At 58.1% G+C, this 24,626-nt stretch overlaps 7 protein-coding genes across 7 annotated transcripts; 3 read left to right on the top strand and 4 right to left on the bottom strand.

Moving 5' to 3' along the window:
• Positions 1-2,722: 2,722 nt before the first annotated feature.
• WHR41_08447 (uncharacterized protein) lies at positions 2,723-4,473 on the top strand. The gene is made up of 4 exons (XM_069377051.1): positions 2,723-3,202; positions 3,427-3,467; positions 3,669-4,139; positions 4,228-4,473. The coding sequence occupies exons 1-4, from the start codon at positions 3,154-3,156 to the stop codon at positions 4,399-4,401; spliced, it is 735 nt and encodes a 244-aa protein (XP_069226165.1). The 5' UTR covers positions 2,723-3,153; the 3' UTR covers positions 4,402-4,473.
• A 60-nt stretch (positions 4,474-4,533) lies between these two features.
• Positions 4,534-5,471, bottom strand: WHR41_08446 (uncharacterized protein; the record flags this gene model as incomplete). Its single annotated transcript, XM_069377050.1, has 3 exons — positions 4,534-5,020; positions 5,163-5,287; positions 5,373-5,471. The coding sequence occupies 3 exons, from the start codon at positions 5,469-5,471 to the stop codon at positions 4,534-4,536; spliced, it is 711 nt and encodes a 236-aa protein (XP_069226164.1).
• A 695-nt stretch (positions 5,472-6,166) lies between these two features.
• WHR41_08445 (uncharacterized protein) lies at positions 6,167-7,408 on the top strand (the record flags this gene model as incomplete). Its single annotated transcript, XM_069377049.1, has 2 exons — positions 6,167-6,654; positions 6,769-7,408. 2 exons carry the CDS (start codon positions 6,167-6,169, stop codon positions 7,406-7,408), a joined length of 1,128 nt encoding a protein of 375 aa, XP_069226167.1.
• A 151-nt stretch (positions 7,409-7,559) lies between these two features.
• WHR41_08444 (uncharacterized protein) lies at positions 7,560-8,228 on the bottom strand (the record flags this gene model as incomplete). The annotated part of the gene is made up of 1 exon (XM_069377048.1): positions 7,560-8,228. One exon carries the CDS (start codon positions 8,226-8,228, stop codon positions 7,560-7,562), a length of 669 nt encoding a protein of 222 aa, XP_069226166.1.
• A 3,413-nt stretch (positions 8,229-11,641) lies between these two features.
• WHR41_08443 (uncharacterized protein) lies at positions 11,642-15,625 on the bottom strand (the record flags this gene model as incomplete). Its single annotated transcript, XM_069377047.1, has 1 exon — positions 11,642-15,625. One exon carries the CDS (start codon positions 15,623-15,625, stop codon positions 11,642-11,644), a length of 3,984 nt encoding a protein of 1,327 aa, XP_069226169.1.
• Positions 15,626-16,250: 625 nt separating this feature from the next.
• WHR41_08442 (uncharacterized protein) lies at positions 16,251-22,226 on the top strand (the record flags this gene model as incomplete). Its single annotated transcript, XM_069377046.1, has 1 exon — positions 16,251-22,226. One exon carries the CDS (start codon positions 16,251-16,253, stop codon positions 22,224-22,226), a length of 5,976 nt encoding a protein of 1,991 aa, XP_069226168.1.
• A 1,375-nt stretch (positions 22,227-23,601) lies between these two features.
• WHR41_08441 (uncharacterized protein) lies at positions 23,602-24,046 on the bottom strand (the record flags this gene model as incomplete). The annotated part of the gene is made up of 2 exons (XM_069377045.1): positions 23,602-23,724; positions 23,783-24,046. The coding sequence occupies 2 exons, from the start codon at positions 24,044-24,046 to the stop codon at positions 23,602-23,604; spliced, it is 387 nt and encodes a 128-aa protein (XP_069226170.1).
• Positions 24,047-24,626: the final 580 nt, after the last annotated feature.

Here is a 24,626-nt window from a genome sequence, read left to right as displayed (position 1 = left end):
CAGTCTGCCTCCCTCTGTGCCTGCCACGCCCTGTTGCCGTGCGCCCTCTGAAACAGAGCACCGCCGGGGGCATCGAAGCGCCTCCCAGACCTACAGCTTTCCGTCCACGCGCCCTGGACCACACGTAATCGCCGCTACATAGTTACTAGGTAGTCACCCATTGCTCCGTCAATAATAGCACACCACATGTACTGTGTACACCACACACGTACACCTCCCACCACCCCGCCAACCAGCGCCTGCGAGCCCACTGCCGGGCGGCTTCTGTTTCAATCCATCGCCGTCACGCGCGACGACCAACTTTGCACACCATCGCTCGTCATCGCCCTTTTTAGCCTTCTGCTTAGTCCCTTCAGTGCCTCCCTCCCCTTGGTGTGCCGTGTATGTACCACGAGACGCGCCCCGCCGGCGGGAGATTGCACCCGCTCGCGGTTTAGCGGGGAGCTTGCTCTGCTCCCCAATAACATTAAGACACGCCCGCTATCCGTCTTCACGACAGCAACTGCGTCAGTCCTGCTCTGTGCGCCCGCCGACTCCTGTGTCTGCAGCATCCCCTTTCCCCAGGCGAGACAATTCCCCACACTAGCTTGATTGTCCGCTTTGCCGTCGAGAGCAAGAAATCACGCAAAGCGCAGACAATCGACAACACAGCTGCGACCGGAGCAATACGACGATCGGTCTCAGTAGGTAGTAGCTGTATCAGCTGTAGCACTCCACTGCTCTCACTATCTCCCGTAGCTTCCACCTTAAGCTACCTTATCCACAGCCAAACACCACCCCCAAAGCTATCGCAGCTTGTCCCCGATAGAAAGCCAATCCCACCTTCGCTATCTCCCCAGCAAATCGCAACAACCCCCACGCCACCCTCCCCCCAAACCTAACTCTCGTCTTGTGCTATCTTCATGCACCTCCCGCTGCAGACGGTGGCATGCACCCGCTGCATAAGCGCGCAGCGCGAGCCGGCCGCTTGGCTTCCGGGGCCCAGTCCAGCTTGCGACAGGCGGACGGCTCGACTTACCCGAGCTATACCCACGGCACGCGACCTCCCCAATGCGTCGCTCAGGTACCGGCTGCCTGCGCCGCAAGCTACGTATCTCTACGTACTGGGCGCGTGTCCGTTTCTAGACTCTTCCAACACCCCGAATAACCTGACGCCATCCCCCTCGACAGCTGTTTCCTTGGTTCGCTGCTGATTTGCCACTGCTGAGCTGGGCGTCAGGCCCTCCGCCTCCCCGTTCCCCGGCGTCGTTGTCCTTTGTACCTACCATCCGGTCTGCTGTACAGTACAGTACAGTAGTATGAACTGTACCCTCCAATGCGCCCGCAACGCACGTGGTGTCCTGTCCTCCCGCGTCCCCGAACTTGGTGTATCGTACCGTACCTACAGCAGCCGTACGTGTAGTACTGCACTGCGCTCGATGTAGACGCCCCTAGACAGGCAAGGCAAGGCAAGCCAAACACACCGAGCGCTCCGCGCACGGGCGGCGGGATACGGCCGCCGTGCTGCGCTCGCTTCCGCGCGGGCGGCTGGCCGTTGTGCTGCGTTGTTGTTCCTGCAGCGGGAGGGTGGGTTCTTGTCTGATTGAAGTGCCACACGCCCTGCATCGTACCTAGCGAAGGGCGGATTTCGAGGTTGTGAGATGAGAGTTTGGCGGTGAACGTCAATACGTTCGTGGGCGGAATCGTTCGCTAACGTACGCGCATTGCATGAGGGACATTGCGATGTTGGAATCTCTCACTGCTCCCGATGGGTCTGGAGGGGGGGAGATCTTCATTGATGATGAGTGATGACCACTTCAGGACTACCTTATTGTACGTGCTCATACCGCTCGAGAATCATTAGAGAATATCATAACCAATTCCCTCCCGCAATGGCCGAGCTCGTACAAATAATATCGCCCGTCCATCGAGCTCCGTCCAGCGCGGGCTCGACTCCTGCCCATCGCACCGCACCGCGCCGCACCGTCCACCCTCCAAGCTCCCACTCGTCTCCTGAACGGCCTCCCCATGCCGGAACTCCCGGCCGAGAGCCAGCAAGAATGCGAATGCCAGACCACTCCCATTCCGATCCCTTCCGAACTCCCAATGCTGCAAATGCGGCAGATCGGAAAGGAGATGCGCAAAAGGGAGCTGACTGACTGACCGACTCTGCAACAATGTCTGTAAGCGTGCGGCCGGCCGCTGTGCTGGTTGGGCTTTGCTTTGCCGCTCGTGCAGTAGCCTCGCGGGCGTGGCGCATGCGCGGTTTGCTTGAGTCGTGAAGACTGTGATTGATGAAGGGAGACGAGACTATTTGCTTTAGTTCTGGATTTATTGGAAACTTGCCATGCGGTAAGTGTATTGATGGTAGGGTTGGTGTGCTGGTCAATCGCAGTCTGAAGCCATTGGAGGTGGCGGTCGCAATGCGACAGGATCTCGCGATGCGGTCTCTCGATGTTTCGCTGAGATAGCACGCTGCACGAGTGCATCGCTTTGAGACTTTCGAAGCAGCCAGTTTTCCAGAAGATCAAGTTCTTCTTGTCGTCTGCGGACCACGCCACGCATCTCTAGGCGCGTCTTCGCGAATCGCGAATCCGCACATGCCGTCGCACGCACAAGAGACGCCGGCGAAGACCAGTAACCGCTCGATCGTGCCTCCGCAAAGATCCAACAACGCTCGAGTAAGATGTCCGTACTACATACACTCGAAACTCCAACCCTGCATGTCAACGCTTCGCCTTCTTCTTCACATGCCAACCCTCGCCTCCCAAACCAAGTCGTCCGTCCGTCCCGACCGCGTCCACCGCGGCAGGCCCTCCAAGCCCAGAAGCCCCAAAAACTCCACCACGCATCGCACCGCACCGCTTCCCCCCCCTTCCCGCAGCGCCGCAAGACTCCACTTTCCCGTCTCTCTGCTCCCACACCCTCTCTCGCCAAAACCCGTGCGTGCATACAGGAAAAATCTCCCCGACTGCATTAGCGCCGCAGCCTCGTCGACTTCTGCCGGGCCCCGACGCTCGAAAACGACAACAACGCGCCGTTTACCGCCTTTTCGCAATTTTTCTTGGGCTTCGATTCTTTCCGGGAACGAGCGCGCGGGCATCCAAAGGAAATTTTTCCTCAGCGAGCGAGGCGCGGAAGCGAGGAACGCCGTGTTGACTTGCGTTGACCGCCATGAGTAGAATCGAGGTGCAGGGCGTCAAGTGCGTGTTGTTGGATATCGGTATGTGCTTGTTGTGCTGTGCTGCGGGTTTTTGGAGGCTTGTGTTTGCCACTGGAGGGCATGCAAGCTCACACGAGAATCATTGTTCGAGCATGATTGTGCTGTTTTGCTGCGAGCCTTCAGAGCGCTTGCTCAACTCTCGTTATCTCATAGACTCCTTCTCTGTTTTGACTTTACTTTTCGCGATGATGTTCTGGAAGCTTACGTCTGTCTGTGTTCTGTAGAGGGTACGATCTGTCCGATCTCGTTTGTGAAAGAGACGCTGGTAGGTTGTATTCCATTCCCTCAAGTCCATTACCCATTCCCTCATAATCAAGACCCTCTTCCCATTCTCGAACCCAACGCCGCCATATTTGGCGCGCAAGCTTTGACGAACCGCATGCCCCTTGGACATCTCTCAAAACCAAGCAATACCACAATAAGTCCGTACATCTCACCAAAACATCCCTGACCTCAAAATCTACAGTTCCCCTACGCCCTCCGCGCCCTCCCCACTATCCTCTCAACCCACTGGACCTCACCATCCCTCGCTCCCTACATCGCCGCCTTCCCACCCGAACACCGCACCTCCCCCGCGGCCCTCGAATCCCACGTCCGCGACCTCACCGCCCGCGACGTCAAAGCCCCCTACCACAAAGCCCTGCAGGGGTACTTGTGGGAGGAGGGCTACGCGAGCGGCGCCTACGCGACGGAGTTGTTCGCGGATGTTGTTCCTGCGTTGAGGGGCTGGAAGGAGGGGGGTAGAGGGGTGGCGATTTATAGCAGTGGGAGTGTTTTTGCGCAGAAGTTGTTGATGAGGCATGTCAGGGGGTCGGATGGGAGGGTGGAGAGTTTGGAGGGGTTAGTCGGAGAGGAGGAGAAGGGATGGTTTGATACGGTTAATGCGGGGAGTAAGGTTGAGGAGGCGAGTTATGGGAAGATCGCAGGGGTGTTGGAGGTGAGTTTTTCTCTTTTTGTTGTTTGTTTATTGCTCTTTGCTGGCTTTGCGTTTTTCTGGACCTGTTGCTGATTTTGTTTCACATCAGCTCGCGCCGGAGTCCATCCTGTTCTTGAGCGATAACGTTAAGGAGGTTGAAGCCGCCCTCTCGGCTGGCATGAAGTCTCTCGTCGTCGACAGGCCGGGCAACGCTCCGCTGTCTGACGAGGACAAGAACCGCTTCAAGGTGATCGAAAGCTTCGAGCAGATCTCTCTGGCATGAGCCAGCGGCGAAAGTAGAAACGGCGAGCGAATAGCGCTGCCGTCAATTACCCACGAGGCCTTCCGCATCTCACCTCTCACCTCTCGTCTGATTCCCAATCCCACCCCAATCACACAACAGCCAGACCCCATCTCAACCCTCCCCCTCCCCCCTCTCCACAATCGCCCACCAATTATCCTTCTCATACCCCGCCTCAACAACCACCCCGCCCGCCTCCCTCACACTCTCCTCCAGCTCCCCCCTACGATAAAGATGATAATACCGATGGAACGTCCTGTCCTCCTGCGCCTCCTCCCCGCCACCCTTGCCCTTCTTCGCCTTCTTCCCCCGCATCACCCACGGCACCATCACGTCCTGCTCCATGCCCTCGCTCCACCCGCGCCGACTGCCCTCCTGCTCCAGCGCCCAGACGTAGATCAGCGCTCGGCCGCCCCGGCGCAGCGGCGCGAGGAGCGAGGCGATGGCCGCTGTGCGGCGGGTGGCGGTCGAGAGGTGGTGGATTACGGCGATGGAGATGGCGAAGTCGAAGGTGTGCGCGGGGTGCGGGAGGGAGAGGATGTCGGCTACGCAGACGGAGTGGGGCGGGTGCGTTGTGGCTATTGTGGCGAGGTTGGGGGATCTGGGATGGGGGGTTAGAGGGGTTGGGAAGTTCGGTTTGGAGGTGTTGGGATGATTTTCGTTGTTTCTCATTTCAGTTTTGTGGAAGGGGAAATTTTGAAGGGATCTTGGGATCTGGAGTGTAAGAGATATTTCGTACGTACCTATCGGACGCAACGATAAAGATGTCACGGTTCACGGCCAGGTATTTGCCATTGCCACAGCCGACGTCGAGACCGACCGAGCCGGGTGCCAGTCCTTGCAGAAAACGTTCGATGATGGGCCAAGGCTTTCGTAAAAAGAATCAGCACTTAGTGTTTTTTTTTTTCAGTCATCGGCACATCGTCGAATGCTTCCAGAGCGTCAAGCCTTACTTTATACCGCGTGGAAGAAAAGTGCGAAGCGATCTGCTCGTACACCTCGTGGACGTGCTCTTCCTCGTACGCTTCACCATTTGCGACCGGTTCCGACATGGCCGCCAACGCTTTCAACAAGCCCTTTGTCTCGAGAGCAGACGATGTGTTGCGTTTCCGTTGCTAGGTATCACTCGACGTTGACTCTCTCGTTCGCATGTGACGATTCACGACAGCATGGTCCGTGCTCGACTTTCGCGTTTCGCAAATTGCCCCACCAAGGCTCTACCTGCGCCTAACCTCACTTCATTGTCTGGACTAGAGGCGTTAGCCACGTTTGCTTTGTTGCTAAAGCCACTTGTAATTACAAACGATTGCAACAAAGGACATATCTCTCGTCGATGATTACATTCATTACATCGCTATTGTCGCAGCCGTATGTCTCATTGTCTGAACAAGCAAGGAAATAATAGAAGCAATCAAAGGAAAATCGGCCGTAATGCGTGTACCAGGCCGTCTCGGTAGGTCGGACATAGGAGAAAGGTAGGAAAAGGAAAACAACGAAATGAGCTCCTGCTCCCCTCTGCCGCTATCATGCTCTTCTCCCACTCCAACTCTCACTATTACTCTCTCTTCGATTCGATATCGTCGCCGTGTTTAGCGTTGCTGCTGCCGTTTGCCTCTTCCTATATTCTTTCCGAATAGTCACAATCCGGGCATTGATTGCCTGCGCACAACCCCATCGTCCGACCAAACACCACCTCAGCCCCAAACAACCAGCCAAAGCAGGTTCTCTGGCCCACCCACCCATCACCATGGCACCCACCCAACCCCAACCCCCACCCCCTCAGACCAACAACACCCTCGACCGCGTGCACGCCGCCCGCATCTCCAAAACCTGGCCCCTCCTGTCCCACGGCGGTCCCCTCGTCACCCGCAACTCCCGCCCCAAAGGCATGGACAACCCCGGCGTGCTCTGCTACCGCCGCGCCGTGCTGCAGTGCCTCCTGCACGTCCCGGAGCTCTACCGCTACCTCCTCTCCGCGCGCCGGTGTCGCTGTCGCGAGAAGGGGTGTGTGGCGTGCGCTCTGAGGCGGCTGGCGGAGGTTTACTGGAGCGTGCGGGAGACGGAGGAGGTGCAGGGCGTCGTGGAGGGGGTGGACGGGGCTTTGAGGTCGTTTGTGGGGCACAAGGATTTCGGGCAGTATGATTTTTTGAGGAACGGGGTGCAGGCGGACGCGATGGAGTTTCTGGAGGGGTTGGTGAATATGATACGCGCGAGGGAGGTGGAGGTTTCTGGGAGGTGAGTCTTTTTTCTCCGGCGTATTGTTGTGCTGCTTTCGGATGGCATGGTGCCGTTGTTGTTATTGTTGTTGAGGCGACGTTCACGCAGAGAGCTGACTTTATTGTGTTGCAGAGGCAGGTCCATCTCCCGACTTTTCAACGTCACGACGCGAAGGACCTGGACGTGCGAGGACTGCGGCCGGACGTCCGCGCTCCGAGCCAAAGATCTGGCGATCAGGGTTGCGCTGCCGAAAGAGCTCGAAGGCCAGCCCTTCGACAGCTACCTGCGAGCGTGTTTCCAGGACGAAGACCTCCCAGACCTGAGATGCGAGTCGGATGCCTGCGTCGTCGACCATCCTGAAGGCCGGAACCGGACGCGCCGCACGCGGATCGTCCACGGCCCGGAGCTGCTGATCATCCAACTGCTGCGCTTCGATTTTGATCTCAAAGTCATGAACCTGGTCAAAAACCCGTACCGAGTACCGTTCCGCGAGCGCCTGGACTTGTCGGAGTGGACGGTCGACAACACCGCGCTGAAGTACCAGCTGCACGGCGTGGTGGCGCACAGAGGCGCCTCGACGTCGTCGGGCCATTACCTCGCGGCTCTACAGTGTCAGAAGGGGAGCGATGTCGCTACTGCTAATGACATGAGCATTGGGATCTCGTCAGATAGGGAGTGGTTGTTGGAGCCGCGTCGGGGGGATGGGGACGAGTTTGACTCGTACCTCTTGGTGTATCAGAAGGTGGGAGGGGTGATGAGGGTGGTCGATTAGAACGTAGTCGTGGAATAATGCAACGCGCTCGTACCATCGCCCCTAGGCTTTGGAAGCGTCTTCGATGCCACCGAGATGCCATTTGAACCAGTATCGTCACCCTCATCCAACGAGGTCGAATGCTTTCGTGAAATCCGCAATGCCTCACCCCTCACAGCTTCGGCATCTCCGGCACGTCCTCCGGCTCCAAATCCAAAGGATGCCTCGTCGAAAGATTCGACGGCCTCCTTGCGCTCGGAAAACTGCCCGAGCGCATCGCCGGACTAGCATGCGGCGAGCTCGGCCGGCTGCTCGACCTCGACTGCATTCTCTTCGGCGCCATCGCGTGGTCGCCGTGGATGACCTGGCCGGCGAACGGTGAGGCCGTGACGACGGTGCCGATCGAGGGCGTAGGCGGAGGCGTGGGCGAATGCGAGCGGAAGAGCGGGTGGATGTGCGATTCTTGGTTGGAGCTTGCGCGGCGGAGGGGTGGAGGGACGGCGAGGCTGTTTGTCGAGCCGTTGTCGGAGGACATGAGGATGGGGGATTGCATGGGGGAGTCCGGCAGGGGCATTTTGTCTGCTGGCGCGGGCTCGTCGATGTCGGGAAAGGGGCCGTCGAGGGGTTTGGCGGGGGAGACTGGGCGGCTGCCCGGGATGGGCTCGAGGGATTTCTTGCCGAGGGTGGGTTTTGTTACGAATGGGTTGATGAAGCCTTGCTCTACGGAGGACGTGTCCCAGCTTTCAAATCCGTCGCCGCGGCAGAAGATCTCGAGGGAGTTGTTGTCATGGTTGACAACGAAGCTTCCCGAATCTCTCGGAGTGCTCGCATGTGTGAGCATTAGCTTCGTCCGGGAGGTGATAGGTCGGATCGCTTGTGAGATTGAGTGTCTAAATGTCGAGGATTGCGTGCTTGGTGAGCGTTGAGTTGACGGGTCAGGTGATCCAGGCTCGAACGTCGACCTTGAGAAGGGTGATGCGTTGGGTGATAACGACTTCAGAGGAAAAGAGAGTGATCTCTTGATCGATCGAGGCGAGGCTTGTCGCTCGACGACGACCTCTGTCTGTGGTTCTGGTGCTTGCTCACGTTTGCGAAGCGAGCGGAAGATGTGTAGAGAAGTCTGAGCAACCATGTTGATAGTCCAGATCACGAAGCCAGCCAGAGTGGCGTCGCGAGAGTGTTTCGATCGGTTGTTGGCGTCGTTGAAATCGACCTTGACCCAAGTCCAGCCAAGCACGTAGATAGAGAGGATGCTCGCAGTGATGAACAAAACGAACGACGTAGCACTGAGCAAGAGTTGAAGTGACCTTCCGGTTGTAGATCGAGCAACGAGGCTGAAGACGACAATGCCGACGAGGATGACGAGAACGATGAAATCGAAGACGACGGCCGCAATAGACGTTCCGAAGACGGGACTGCTGCTGCCGGTGTTGCTCGCGAGGCGAGTGATTATAGCCGTCAATGCTATTTGCGTGGCGCTCGAGAGGATGGCCAGCCCGAAAGCTGCCCTCTGCGCGGTGCCGTCCTTAATAGAAAAGCCCATTGCACCCGTGTGATGTGGCGGTTTCGAGTCGCGAAGGGGATGGATTCGAGGTCCAGCTGTTAGTCGACAGGTCCGTCCAGGATCCAGATCGTCCTGTCCGGATTCATGGAATCGATAATCTCAACCGCAGCGAGATGGCCAGGGATCGAAGAGGCGAAGAGGGAAGTCGACGGGTTCCCTTCAGCTCATGGCCCAGGGCGTAGGGACAGGTTGTTGTGTCTCGGATAGAGTGATGGCAGGCACGGGTCCCTCGTTGGCAGCCAACACACGCGAGCGGCGCACGCAACGCGAGAACGGTACGCGAGAGAGATGCCGGAGGGGACGCAAAGTGACAGCGAGGCGGCTGCAGACAACTGTAATAACAACCGCTTTGGGAGCCCTTGGCGCCGTTCGGATGTTCCACAGACGCTCAGCGCGCGGGTTCCAGGTAACCCTTGCACGCACTCGCAGGCGCGACCCGGGCAGGCAAGACAGGCTCGGGTGCCTTCGCGGGCTCCACTTGTGTCAAAATCAGATCGAGCGGTGCACAAGGCCGCCCGCGGCGTCACGGCGTCACGGCGTCACGGCGTCTTCAGCCAGCGCGGTGGGGAAGGCGAGGAGGGGGTGGAGATGAGGATCGAGCGAGGCAACGTTAGAACGGCAGCGCGTGGTCGACTATCGGCGGTGGATGTACAGGAAGTTATGTGTGTAGTGCAGCGCTCGCGTGGAATATTGGATCCCACGGCGACACCGAACGAGGGCATGGGCTGAGGCTCATCTTACACGTCGTGGGCCTGTTGTTTACACTGTACGCACGCGCAGCGCCGCCGCCACGCCCGAACAGTGGGAGAGACGGTGACAATCATAACAACGCCAGGCCATTCGCAGGCGCGGCGGCGCGCTGCGGTGTGTTTGGATCCACGGCGAGCATGGGTGACCCCGAACGGATGGCGCGGGTAGCGTGAGATGGCGTCCGCGCCGTCCAACGGCTGATGCCAACCGCCCAAGTTGCGCATCCCGGGCGCTGGGACGGGCGGGCGCTGCAGGGCGCTGCGGCCTGCGAGTGCGGCCTGGCACTCCTCACACGCCCGAAACCTTCGACTGACGCGCCTGAGGGGCCCATCCACCACCACTAAATCGGTAGCATTGATTAGAATTGCCCGCCGGCAACAGCCTGCAGCCGTGATGAGCCATCGACTCGCCGGTCCGCCCAGACGGAGGCCGGTCCCCTGCAAACGGACGACGTGTCGCGGGCAAGGTTCAGTAGTAGTAGCAGCAGTCTGCCGTCGTGGCCTTGGTGTAATTGCTCTGGTTGTCCAGGCGGAGACGGAGATGGGCAAAACGGGTCTCGACCCTCGCACCCACCACGCTCGCACGCGCGCGCACAGCTCCACCCACTGATCGCCGGCTAGCGCAGGTACACACGGAGGACGCACTGCACTGGACGGCGGCAACTCGATGCCGGCGCAGGTCGCAGGTCGCAGCTCGCAGCGCGCGAACGCAACTCCCACGCTGCTCGCTCAGCTGCCGTCAGACGCCCACGCCGTGACGTGTCTGCCCGGAATAGCTCTCTCAGGCAACACGGGCGTCGCACGAGTGCCGGCCTGCAAGTCCCTCCAAGACACTTGATTGGGGCGACAGGCCCGCCGGGGAGCTGCGCGCTGTGCTGCCGCTGCGCACGAGGGGAGAAAAGGGACTGGCCAGCGATCAATGATCGCTGATATTATTATTCTCACTACCCGGTCATCGCCCACCGCCGCGCATCGCCGTGCAGTGCAGTGCAGCTGACTCGATCGACTGGAGCCCGTGTCGTGTCGTGTCGGGTCGTGTCTCTGCTGATGGAGGGTGGACAGGCGGGGAGGGAAATACAGGTGACGTCGGGCCCTGTTGATGGCTATTGTCGTGCAGAGCGATGCTAACGAGCCAAGGCCACAAACAAACACCCACGCGAGACATCTAGAAGGCGCTGGTGAGACACTCTAGAACGGCAAGCGAGCGGCGGCGCGCCGCCCGGACTGACGACCGTTGACTGACGCCTGCACACGTGCGCGACGCAAGGCGGCGGCTGTGAGCGAACCGCATGCGGACACTGCCACGGTGGGCGGGAATCGCGATGCTGCTGACGCGGATGGCGGTGCTCAGGAGTGCGGAGATTGCGCGGTGGCTGTAGCTGTTTGCGACGTCGAGTGCCCGATCGATTTGATGATTTGCCCACGAGTCGTCCGGCCGAGGCAGTAGGGCTGACAATCTGCCTGGGACAAGGTGAGACCTGGCAGCTTGGTCGCTTCATCTCATTTCCCGCTGCGCACCGAGACAAACTCTCACATGGTGCTTTGGTTGATTGAGGTAAGCTTGCACTTTGGGGATCCCGTCATTTTGTCTAGCATCGTACGAGCACGGCTTGGTAATATGTGTTCCTGGTTTTCGGCACCAGCACCGAGGCCGAGAGTCGTGGTGAGGGGACACTGAGACCGCGGCGAAGTGACCGTACCGGAGAGGTCCGGTGGGTCGTCGAGGTGTTGGTGGGATGCTTCGAGACACGAGAATGCACTACTTGCCTTGACTCGGATGGCTCTTGTGGGATAATTGCTTTCACGGATGCATTTCCGATCGACGACATGCAGCCATGGAATGCAAACAACATGGCCTGGGCAGGCTGGACAAGCACATAGGAACGAGAACCACACAATAGCAGTATATCACGCAGATAGTACAATCCCTACACTGAATTCCTACCCTCTCACCTTCCTATAGCTCGGCGGCCTTACATACGTCTTGATAACCTTCCCGCCCCAAACAGGGACGAGACTCGCCCCGCAGATCGCCGCGAACCGCCACCAGAAACCCAGCTCCAGCATCCAGCTGAGGGCAAAGTAGTCGCCGAGGAAAGGCAGGCTGCCGAAGTAGATGGCCGCCGTGGCCAGGATGGTCGCGTACATCATCGGGTGCCACGTCGTGATGCTGGCGGCCACCATGATGAGCTCGTTGACCACCAGCGCCGAGTAGGAGAGCAGCACCATGCGCGAGAAGGGGCCCGTGTCGCCTGTCTCTGTCGTTGGGTGGGAGGTCGTGGGCGCCGAGGAGTGAAAGCTGGGGACGAGCAGCTGGGAGCCGCCCTGGATGATGAGACCCTGGTAGACGGAGATTCCGACCCAGACGAAGAAGGTTCGGTAGCTGAGGCTTTTGCCCAGTGTCAATTCTTTGTAGAGCTCAGGGTAGAGGTTTGCAAGCCCTTCGTCGACGTCGCGGTCGAGGACGAGCGAGAACACGGGCATCATAGTGTAGATCGTAGCGTAGCCGACAAGCAGCCAATCGCGGTAGAGCGCCACAGGCTCAAATTTGGAGCCGACGCTGAACACGGTCTGGCAGACTGAGATGAGAAGTCCACGGTGGATGACGAACTGTGCGAGCTTGGCGGAGCGCTTGTAGCTGTTTCGGCCGTGCCAAACGAGCAACTTGGTCAAGTGTGCGAATTGAGTGATCGAGAAGTCGGCTGCGAGAGAAGCTTGTCGTCCTTCCTTGCCCACGATACCGACACCGACATCTGCAGCCTGTATCATGCTGACATCGTTGCCACCGTCGCCAATACATGCTATGCGCTTCTTGGTGAAGGCGCGGATGAGGAGAGCGACGCTCGCCTTCTGAGTAGGAGAGCATCGACATGCAATGACTGCGGGAAGCTTGACGGCTGTAGAGATGAAGGTCGAGCGGTAATGATTCAGGTAGAGAGCAAGGCTCTGACCATCGATGAGAAGGGCAGCATTCGGGCGATTGGCAAGAGGCGCCAACGCGTCCAGCGCCGTGTCTTTGCGCTTTAATCCGGCAATCGTGTGGATATGCTGGCCTCGTGAAACAAGCTTTGACGAAACTGCAACGCAGCGAGCAGTCTCAACTTTATCACCGGTCAGCATCCAGATCTTGACTCCAGCATTCCTCAAGAGCTCCAGCGATGGCTTGACGTGAGGTTGGAGCTTATCCTCGACACCGGTAACGCCGAGCAGCTCGAGGTTGTGCTCGAGATGCTGCTTGACTACAGCTGCCATTTCGGTGTCGCGGTTCTGCAAGCTCATTGACGCTTCTGTATGCGCGGCAGAGAAGGCCGCGTATTGCTGAGCGCTCAGAGGCTTCCGACCTATCACTAGTGTGCGAAGTCCTTCGCGTGCCATGTTACCGGTCTCTTCGTCGAGCCAATCGTTGGCGGCCACGATGGATGTCATGACCGTGTCGGCACCTTTCTGGAAGAACACAATCTCGTCCTCATCGCTGTGCCTACTGTTTGAGGCGTAGCGCTGGAAGCGAACAATGATGCCCATGCGCTTGCTGTCGGAGGTAAAGGGGAAGATGTTGAGGATCTCCACTTTCACCACGGTTCGTCCATCTCCAGAGAACTGCAGACTGATGCTCTTGCGATCGCGATGTGCCAGTCGAAGTCCCACCAACTCGGTCCATTGTACAATAGCGATCTCGTCAGGCGAAGAGGCTTGGTAAGTTGTCACAGGAGCACCGCTCTCGTCTTCTTCGGTTGTTGGCGTGACGTTGTGGCACAGAGCCAGTGCAAGGACCAGGTCTCTGACACGGATGCCGATCTCGCGGCGCGTTCTCGTTGCACCGCTCAGAGCGTCGAATGCCGCAGATGGCGTGAAGAGGGCATCGACGTTTCCAGTGTTGTCGGAGAAGGCTTGACGGACGTAGCCAGTGACTTCTTCCATAGCGTCGCCTCCGTAGCTGACTGTACCAACGTGGACCTTCCTCAGCTCCATCTCGTTCCTCGTCAAAGTGCCGGTCTTGTCTGATAGCAAATACTCGATTCTGCCGAGGTCTTCGGGGATGGTCGACGTCCGTACTACCGTGTCAGGAATGCCAGGGTCGCGATGTATGAACCAAGCGTATACAGATTTGCCCATATCCAGGTTGACTCGCAAGCTGATCGGCACAATCGTGCTGAACAGGATGAGGAAGCGCATGACCGAGACGTACCACGGGTTCCCTTCGCGCGTGTCAAAGCCTTCGAAAGCCACCAGCAGAAACGACAAGAAAGCCGTTAAGAAACACAGGATTTTCGTCAAAGAGTTGATCTCCAGCTCCAGCAATCCAGTCTTCGAACGTGAAGCGGACGTGCTGAGGGCGGCGCGCGTCTGTGGTCCAGTGTATATTACCACAGCGTGTACGGTTGTGGTAGAAGCAAGCACGGTATTTGCCCACGCTGTGTTGTCAATCGTCAAAGGGCTTGACTGTGATGTCTTTCCACTTCCAGTCGCAGAATCACCCGCTTCATCAGCTGGCGGATCGTATGCTGCGTGAGACTTGGGGGCAAGTTCGATGGTACCAACGAAATCGTTGACTCTCTTATCGGGCTTGCCAGCAGTTATTCGAAGTCGACCGTACTCGCTTGCAGGCAGTGTTTGCGCCAGAGGAGAAGCTAGCCTGAGCTTCCAATCCGTCTCACCATCGAGTTGATCGGTTCGTATGAAGGCCTCCCCGCCTCCACTTGGATCGGAGGATGTTGTTCGATTCTCGAGATCTTCACCTCTCTCGGCCTTCGCTTGAAGAGCTGCATCAGGCTCTTGTGCGCCCTCGCCAAAATCCATGAGGGTTTCGGACTTTCTTGGCGAAGGCACCGGTTCCTCGCTCTGTACATGAGCTTCTGATGAATAGCTCTTCAGAATTATCACGTCCGCCGGAACGCGCTGATCCTTCTCAAGCACAAGCACATCGCCAACTGCCAGGTCTTTTGATGCTTTGGTTACCTCTGTGACGCTCGCAGAAGGGGCCTCCACGTCTTCCGCGGCCTGTTCCTCCATGTCTGCTTGCGCAACTCGGTCTTCCCTGTCTGACCGTCTTTTCTTGCCCTTCTTCCGCTCCGACATCTTGCTGACCTTTCTCTTGCGGTCGCCGCCGTAGCCTTGCGCGCCGCTCTCATCCAGCCGAAGCACTTTATAGGGCTCGCTGTTTGCCTCGTTGTCTCTCTTCCTCCGGTAAATATCGTCGTACGCTTCCTTGCTGAGGGTGATGCATATTACAAAAGCCAGAGGCGCAATGTACGTGCTCAGGTATCCAATCCGCAGTGCAGGTATTATTTGTGACAATGCAACCAGGAGGAAGTACATGTTGATGAAGAACTTGAACTCGTTGAACAGAGTCCGCGGCAAGAACGACCATGGCGTGTACTTGGCGTGTGATACCGCGTTCGCAGGGAATCGAGCGCTCTGCTTCTGGGCAGCAGAGACGGTTCGTTGAGCAGAGGGGTCATGTTCTTCCTCTGGTTCCTCCACGGCATTTGACGGCAGCGCAATCGAAGAGCTGCGTTTCCCAAACGGCATGTATTTCCATACACCTCGCCTAGGACGCGTCTCAGAGAACGGATCCAAGCCCTGCTGCGACCAGCGCCTCGAGCTCCCGTTCAGCAGCGGCGCGTCGTCTCCGCCAAAGCCATTGCTCTCTCTTTTCCTTGCTCCATCCTCACTGTCAATCAGTGCTTCCATATCCTCGTCCTCTTCTCGGGGCCTCCTCCGTCCTCCAAAGCGAAGGTTGCGCAGCGGTATTTGACCGCCATAATCGTAGCTCCGGCGGGCGGCGGCAGGCTGCCCTCGCGTCGACTTAGGTGCGACTGAGGTCGCAGGATTGAGTTCATTCAGATCCAAGTCCAGGTCCGAGTCGTTGTCATCGTAAGGGTCGTCCGGCGCGGCCGGTTTCGCATGGCCGTTAGGAGGGTTCATACCGCATTTGGGGGTCTGTGGTGATTTCGGAAGGTTGTTGGGTTTAGTTCATGGCGATTTGTGCGAGTGTTGTAAGGATAATTGCAAGCGCGGCCGGGATCAGAACGCTTGAGAGTGATCCCGAGCGCGGCGTGGTGGCAGGCTTTCTTTGTTAAGCTGCTGCCTCCTGTATGTATCTGACACGCCGTTGCAACGTGCTTGGACATTTGACCCCAGAAGCCGATCGGAGCCCGGGGCGCGGGCTGCGGACCCGCGAACGCGAGCTGGCAGCCGCAATCGTCATCTCCTATTGTAAATTGACGGCTACTTGGCCTCCTATTACTCCTTTGCACTCGCATTCACGCGCATCGCACACTGCGCATCCGCCGCCCGGAAGCTGCGTGTCATGCCCCAAGTGTACTGCTAATCCCTTCCATTCGATTGCGCCTTTCTTTGCCCGCTATTGTACAGGTAAGCCCTCTTCCGGCCGCAAAGGGATACCCTCGAGCCAGCTGGCCAGCTCCTTCGACGCGGATCGCCCACTTCGGCAGCGACGGCGAACAGCGAGCTGATGGTCGCGCAGTAATATCTATTCGATTTATTCACAGCGTCGGCATCGCGCGCGTGCGCTGCCTTCACAAATATCATGGACGACGATGGCTTCCCCAACTTCGGCAACGCCTTCGTCGGCGCGTCGCCGTCGACACCCGTGCAGAACTCGGCATCCTGGAACCCTGCGCTGAGGCCAGACACCGAGCATCCGGAGCCTGAAACAAAGCCTTCACCGAGCGGAGACGACGACGATTTCTTTGATCGGTATCCGAATCCGACTCCCAAGAAACAGCGGGACGACCAATCGGCGACTCAGAGCACGAGCGTAGCAGCTGGGGGCTCGCCGATGCAGAAGGAAGAGGTTGACGAGGAGTCCGCCTGGGGTATGCCCGAGCAGTCGCAAAGCATAAGTGTGGAAGATGAGGTGTCAGTCACAAAAACGCCTGCTGCGCCTGAGGAGATGGGCATGCAGCCAGAGATCACAGCCGACGCAGACGCGCCCATAAGTCACCACGACCATCCAGTCGAAGAGGTCACCCCGACTGTCCCCCAGGATGAAGACGCTGCGGTTTTCAGCTCCGAAGTAACCGCGGAAGAGCAGGCTTGGGACCTTGAGGAGCACATGCCCGATGTGGCCAACGAAGCGCCAGCATCTGTGGTTCAGCCGGCAGCAAAAGGAGTTGAGCAGACAGACCAAGCAGCTGCGCAGGAAGAGGCTCACAGACCTGAGGAGAACTACGATTACCAAGGCGAGGTCACAGAAATGGAAGCAGCACAAGACGAAAGCGCTCAAGCACCCCTCATGGATGATGAGGAGCCCGCGCCGACACCGGGCAACGTAAGTCGTGCGGCGACATTTGAAGCTCAGCAAGACGGGTTCGCAGCCAGTCTTGAAGGAGAGACCGGGCAAATACCTTTGCAGACCGAACAGCCTCAGCACCCATCCATCGAGCGGTCCTTCACTTCCAACTTCACTGAGCCGCCGCACCAGGATCAGGAGGCATCGACACCCGTGCAGAGACAGGTCGTGGACGAGGATTGGCCAGCTGCTGGGGACGATAAGACCTTTGGGGAACTCTTGGATGATCAGCCCCAGCAGGCGCAAGGCCAAGGTGTAGTGCACGACGGGAAATCAAAGCTCGAATCTGATCCGACCGAGCCGGAACGAAGTCGAGAAATCGCATCCGACTGGCCAGCAGGCGGAGACGATGATGCATTTGGCGAGATTATTGGTAGCCAGTCCGCCCAACGAAATAACACCGAACATGCAAATGAAGCTCCCCAGCCGCATAGCGAGAGCGAAAATGATGGCTGGGGAGCAACAGGTGACGACCCGGCCTTCAATGACATCCTGGGTGCTCAGGCGCAAAAGTCACTGGACAGGGAGCAGGACGAAGAAGAGGTTGACAACACATTTGGAGAGCTTTTGGGGCACCAGACAAAGGAGGCTTCTCCGGAGGGATTGGCTATCGAGAATCTTCCTGCCACAGAGACGCAACCCGCCGACTTGAACGCTGCTTTTGCGGCAGCTCTGGATGACGATGATATCCTTGACGACGATATGCTGGACCCGGCTACAATTTTTGGAGACGACGACGATGGTCTTCTGGAGGATGATGATTTCCTTGGCTTAAGTCAAGGCGAACCGCAGGCACAAACGCAACAGCAAGGCAAGCGGGACTACACGCCTAGTAGCGCACAGCATCCATTCCAGCAAGCAACAATCAGCACTCCGGGCACACCTCTGGTCGAACAGAACATGTCGCGGTCAGCTGGCACCCCGACGACCGGTCTTTACGATCTGCACAGCCAGCCTGCCCCGGCGCAGCAGCCAGAGCGTCCTGCTCTCACAAGTGCGCAAAGTTTCGTAGACAAGGCGAAGGGCGGATACCAGTCACCATACGACCTACCGATGGAGGTGGTAAAGCCCAGGAGACGTCCAATGCAAACGCCGCAACCTTCTGCTCAGACGTCGGCTCCGCCGCCCCGGAGTAGTAGTTTCCATCAACCCAGTCAAACACCCGACATGAGCGCCGCACCCCCAGTTCCGAACCACCTCAATGGCCCTCCAGCGCCTCCCCAGACTGCCGGTGTTACTCCACCAGTGCCTCCCAAGCAGACGCCTAAGAGTGACAGTGGATTCTTTGCTGATCTCCCAGTTGCTCCAAAGCTCCGTGCTAGACCGTCAGGCGTATTCACACCTCAGTCTGTGGGTACGCCTACTCCACCAATGCCGCCTCAAGCCCAGTTCCCGCCTCAACAAAAGCCCGCCGCAGCCATGCCTCCACCCACTAGGCCGACTGGCCCGCCTACGCCTGCTCAATATCCAGCCGTCGCCGGTGGACTTTCGCAGCCATCCAAGACACCGCTCTTTCCGGAGCAGTCGCCACCTACCGTGCCCGCAGCTCAGCAGACACCTCAAGTACCTGCAGGCACCGGACGGTATAGCCCCAACTCAACGGCGGCTCCTGCGGCCCCTGCAACTGCTAGCAGGTACTCTCCCGCGCCGGCGCAGGGTTCACAGGCACCAGCGACTGCATCTCGATACTCCCCTGCTCCGGCAGCACAGCCGCAAGCCCAGCCATCTCAGCGCTATGCGTCAGCACCGCAGCCGTCGATCGCGCCGGCCGTCGGCCGCCCGTCTCCTGCTCAGCCATTCGCCCCAAGAACAAGCAGTCCTCTAGCTATGCATGGCCGGCCATCGAGAGCCCAGCAAGATTCTCAGGAAACCGTGCCTCAGACTCCTATTTCGCCTCCTACCGCGAATGGGCTGTTATCTCCCGAGCGAAGAGGTTCCACCGGGACCAAATACACGCCTCCCAGCACTAGTGCTGGCATTCACGAGACAGGCTTCGGATCGTCTCCTCCAGGACCGCCTCAGAGGCCCAGGACTCAATCGCCAGGCGCTGTGATGAAGACCGCAAGGGCCGCCGCGGTTTCGGCGGGACATGCTCCGTCACCCATGGCCCCATCCCTGCCTACAGCACCTCCATCCCAACCAGCACCGTCCTCTCAGCGATCCGTCAAGCTTGCACATCGCCGGCAGTTCTCCCGGGATCTCGCGTTCGCAGTGCCTCAAGATGAACGCGCGCATGACGCTCTGGAGCGATGGAAGGGCCATCCAATCTTCACCTGGAGTCCTTCGGGCACCGTTGTGTACAGCTTCCCTAAGCAGTCGGCATTCTATGCGGCTGGTCATGGTCTCCCTAGTATTAAGTGTACGCCAGGGACGATCACGATGGAGGACGCAACGACCTTCATGCCGTTTGGCGAGAGAGACGCAAAGTTCCCCGGCCCACTGCCCGCTCGCAGCAAAGGCAAGAAGAAGGAGCTGCTATCGTGGATGGCAGGCAAGATCGAGGATCTGGAGCATGAGACCGAGGGCGTCCTGCGCGACTTTGGCCTGCCGACGGACGTGCACAAATGTACAGAAGAGAAGCTCGTTCTTTGGAAGATCATGAGGATCTTCGTCGAGCACGATGGAACACTTGAAGGCTCGCCAAAGATCGATGAGGAAGTCCGCAAGGTTCTTCTGCCAAATCTCGCTCAGATGAGCCAAGTGGCGGATCTCCAGAGCCCTGGGTCTGCTATCACTCAGCCGGATCCGGTCGACACTTCCGTCCTGGCTCAGCTTCGCCAAGCACTATTTGAAGGTCAGCGTGAACGTGCGGTCTGGATTGCGGAAGAGAAGAAGCTGTGGGGTCATGCGCTCCTGCTCGCTTCTACAATGGGCCCAGACATGTGGAAACAGATTGTTGCGTCCTTCGTCAGATCGCAAGTAAGGAGCAGCGGTGCGGATGCCCGCAGTCTTGCTGCGCTATACCAGGTCTTCGCGGGAAGTGCAGAGGACTGCGTCGATGAGCTTGTGCCACCTTCTGCTCGCGCTGGCTTCTTGATGATGAGCAAGACAGATGGTAGCAGGGCGGGCAACCCGTTGGAAGGACTTGACCAATGGCGGGAAACTCTCGCGCTTGTCACCAGCAACCGCACACCGACGGATACTCAGTCGCTTGTCGCTCTTGGCAAGCTCCTTGCCAGCTATGGCCGATCAGAGGCTGCCCACACATGCTGCCTCTTCGCTCGTCAACTCGCAAAGCACTCCGGCGCCGATGATGCGGACGCTTCTTTCGTGTTGCTGGGAGCAAACCATGCCGCTGGTGACGCGAACCTTGACTCGATCATGCTCACCGAGATCTACGAGTATGCATCTTCGCTTTCCGCGCCATCCTCCACCGCCAGCTACATTCCCCACCTGCAGGCGTACAAGCTCATGCACGGACAGCAATTGGCTGCCTATGGACTCAAGCAGAAAGCAGAGAGCTACTGCAACCACATCGATTCTGCTATCCGCTCCACCACCAAGCCCAGTGGCTACTACAACCAAGCCCTTGCTCAGGAGCTGATGAGCTTCGGCGCCTTCCTGTCCCAGACGCCTCAAACCGCAGGATCTGGCGGAAAGTTCTTCTCCAAGCCAGCTATGGACAGGGTCTCTTCGGGTGTTGGAAGTTGGTTTACCAAGTTCGTCGCTGGCGACGACGCAGACTCCGATCCCACGTCCGCGCAGGGCCAAGGCGCAGACTCAGCTGCATCGACACCTTTTGGTGCTGTGAACACCAATCAGAGCACGATTTCCCGCACGAACTCCAGTACGGAGCTTTACAACCCTATGATGGCGAACAACACCCTGCAGCCAGCTTTCCAGCCAGCTGCACCTCCCGCGACGGCGCCAAGCAGATACGCGCCAGGAGGCGCGGCCTCGGTGCCGTCTCACGCAGCCATGTCTGCGAACCGGTACGCTCCGTCGGTGCCTTCGCAGTTTGCTCCTTCTAGGTCTTCGATGGACTCGGATCGCTCATATGAGCCTCAAATCCCTCACTCGGACAGTAGCAGGCCGACTTCCTCCAGGTACAACAGTTATGCGCCGCAGCCGAGCCTTCAGCAGAGCCCGCAGATGCTCAACGTCCCTCGTCCGGAGCCGGAGAGAGCTTCTAGCGACACTTTCGCAGCATACAATGCAGGCTCGAGGAGAGGAAGTGCTATGAGCCATGTTTCGAATCAGAGCTACGAGCCCAAGTCCATGTATGCGGAATCCGATGGCTTTGGTGCGACGCCACCCCAGGTTCATGAGGGCCCTGCGACCATGAATGACGACGCCGAGGGCGGCTTCGACGATCACAAGATGGCGGCACCAGAGCCCGCTGGAGACGAGCCTCAAGGCTTTGACTCAGAGACAGGAACTGGCTACCAGCCACCGTCTACCGGTTACGAGCCGCCTGCCTACCAACCCTACCAGCCCGAGCCCGAGCCAGAAGAGGAGGAAGCGCCTAAGCCCAAGCTGAAGCCCATGATGGACGATGACGATGACGACGACATAGTGGCTCGCGCCTCGGCTCTCAAGTCGCAAAAGAACTCCGAGGCCGATCGCCAGGCCGATGCTGCTTTCCGCGCCGCCGCCGAAGCTGACGCCGCTCGATCCCAGAACGACAAAGGAGACAAGAAGGGCTGGTTCGGAGGCTGGTTCGGAGGCAAGAAAGAGCAAGCGCCCGGCAACGGCCCCGTCAGAGCCAAGCTCGGCGAGGAGAGCTCTTTCTACTTTGACAAGGACCTCAACAAATGGGTCAACAAGAAGGGCGGTGCTGACGCCGCAACTCCAGCGGCCGCGACACCTCCTCCGCCCAAAGGCCCTCCCAGCCGCGTCGCCAGCGCCGCCGCCTCGGCTCCGCCAACCATGGGCCCGCCTTCGCGTGCTGCTAGTGGCGGCAGCCTCGCGGCCATGGGAAGCCGACCGCCTACGTCTTCAGGCCCAGTGCCGATTGGCAGTGGCCCGCCGTCCAACCCGCCCTCTCGCGCTGGGACCCCTGCATCGCTCGCCGGTACTCCTCCGACTGCTTTGAGCGGCCCGGGCGCTGCGGGTCTCATGCCTCCTCCTCGCCCGTCCAGCTCTTTGAGCAATGCTAGTAGCTTGGACGATTTGCTGGGCGGACCGCCAGGCGCGGGCGCAAAGAAGGGCACGGTCAAGGGCGGCAAGAAGAAGGGAGGAAGGTATGTGGACGTTATGGCGAGCAAGTAGGCAGGCGCTTGGCTCGTTCGCTTTGCGCTTTCGTATTATGTGCATGAGATGGTGTTTGGGGATTGAGGATTTTCCTTTCTGAATACGATGGTTACGCCCGGTGATGTCTGGGCGTGTGCATGTGACGGCGTTACTAGCGGAACTGTACATATATAATATCGCTGCGGTCTTCGCGGCTTTTTCTGCCTTCATCCCTGGTCTATCGTCAGCTTCGTGCGGGTTATACGCTTTCACGACACCGAATGAACGCCGTGCCTGCATTTCAATCGACAAGAAAGGTCGAAAGCCCGACCCAGAAGCACACCACGGGATCCAAGGCCTTGTACTCTGCGCGGCGACATGATCCTTCGTGCATTCTGATGGTCGCAAGTGGGTCGCGGTAGAAGTCCGTTCGTTTCACATCCAACGTCACAGCAGTGGGTTCAGCAAACCAGGATGTGAGCCATCGCAAAGCTATGGACGATGGCGTCTTCGTCAACTGGAACTGTCTCCTAATCCCTCTTTGGCTTTTGTTCTCATGGCAGGGATTAGCAACTCATCCTTCTTCTAGAGCCCTACTTCCATACAGCCCCATCAAGCCCATCAAAGATGGTAGACGCTTCTAACCCCTTCTGGGCCGCTATCCTCAAGTTCGACTACTACTCGACCGATATCGTCCTAGGCTTCCTCATCTTTATGGGCGTGGCCGACTATTGTGTGGGAAATATCGACCTCACCCAGTGCGGATACGTGCCGGGACCCGCTGTGCTGCTGGTCAAACGCCATAAGCCTGAGTGGTTCCCGCGACATGATGAATCGGCCAGAGTCTAGCGGCTGTCATCATGTCTGGGCAGGGGGCTTGTATCGGCGTGGAGATCGACTGGGCGAACCCAAAGGTTTGCCGCGGCCAATGGATCGGTGAGTCTCTGCAATTGCAACTTCGCTTGTATTTAACGAATTACATATCTGACATCGAGCTGAGTGGGAAGACAGGAACTGGTCTTCGAGGGCTTGGCGTAACCTGCTCTTACAGAAACGAAAGAGTCCTTGCAAAGTCACTTAACGCCAGCCTCGATACTCGCCCTGCCTCTCACGCACAAAATGTAGGAATGATCTTGATTGATAAGGGGATTCGAGTGATCGTCACAGAAAAACGCAGACCCTGGACATGCCCAAGGCGAGCTTGAGAAGGAAAAGCATCGTTTAATTTCATATCGCTATATCAAGTCTCCATGGCAGTCCGTGCCACCTCCCGCCCAGCGGCTAGCACCGCGTAAGTATGCCGGTGCACGAGAAAGAAACTCATCAAGCAGTTGGCTGTAAGCACACCCAGTCAGTCAATGTCACCACAACACGCAGACCAGTGAGTAACAACTCACGCTCTCAGAACAGCCATTCAGCAACCAACCCACTCCCAGTCGGTATACAGCACGCCCACATCAGGACTAGCCAGCGTCTCGAACGCCCCTTTCCACAGATCAAGCCCGTTCTGCGGGCATGCGGAGCACTTGTCAACAACCTGTCCATCTCTGTCAATCGCCATGCCCACGTAGTCGAATCCAAAGCAAACAACATACCTGCACCTTCACACCCTTCCCCTGATAATGGACCTCAATGCATTTCCCGCAGGCCTGCTTGTTGCCGTTGTCGGCGAAGCTCATGGCGGCTCCGAAGGGCGCGGCGAGGGTGCCGAGCGGCTGCTCGCAGGCGCCGAAGTTTATGTTCGAGGCGTCTTGGTTGTCGTAGAAGGTGATGCGGGCGTTGTCGGCGGCGTAGGCGGTGGTGGTGGTCGGGATGAGGAGGTGGAGGAGGGTGGTGAGGAGGGTGGTAAGGGTGGACATTGTCGGTGCGCTTGTTAGTGGGATGTCATGTTGGTGGTTTTGTATTCGGTTGATGGAAGGGTATTGATTGTTGAGGAGGTGATTGTAGGAGGGAAGAAGGGATGAGAGGGGTCATGGTTACTTATATCTCGCCAAAAGGTGGTTGATCAACATGTGAAAAGAGCGGCAATGAGTTGACGACCCAATTGAGGGAAGCGAATTGGATGAACGATCGAGCAACGAAGCAGATTCACATGCTGACCCTTCAATGATCGATCATCATCGATCCTAGTGACCATCAATAGGATATTGATTTTAAGTGAACAAGTGATGGCAACCGGCAGTGACCTGTGCAAGACCAGCTCATTGAGATCGATCATCTCGCTTGAACCGGAACACGTCGAGGCAGCGCGAAACCGAACATGCGATTGAGAGTAACTAAGGACCTCCAAAGATCCCATTACATTCGCACGACTCTTCTGAAAAAGTCGCCGCTTTCAACCCATAGATCTTGAATCTTGATTTTCTCAATCAGATAATCAATCAGGTAATCAATCAATCAGGTCCCTGATTGAGCTCGGACCTGAATAATCAGATTCAG

This window comes from Cladosporium halotolerans, assembly GCF_011745625.1.
Source record: "Cladosporium halotolerans strain TM138-S3 chromosome Unknown Sca40, whole genome shotgun sequence".
Taxonomy (NCBI): domain Eukaryota; kingdom Fungi; phylum Ascomycota; class Dothideomycetes; order Cladosporiales; family Cladosporiaceae; genus Cladosporium; species Cladosporium halotolerans.
This window is presented reverse-complemented; position numbering and strand designations above follow the sequence as displayed.

Bases quoted from the DNA above. Each gene is read 5' to 3' on its own strand.
- WHR41_08447 (XM_069377051.1), top strand. From the start codon at position 3,154: ATGAGTAGAATCGAGGTGCAGGGCGTCAAGTGCGTGTTGTTGGATATC. The intron at 3,468-3,668 runs GTAGGTTGTATT...CAAAATCTACAG, and splicing joins CGTTTGTGAAAGAGACGCTG to TTCCCCTACGCCCTCCGCGC. The intron at 4,140-4,227 runs GTGAGTTTTTCT...GTTTCACATCAG, and splicing joins AGATCGCAGGGGTGTTGGAG to CTCGCGCCGGAGTCCATCCT.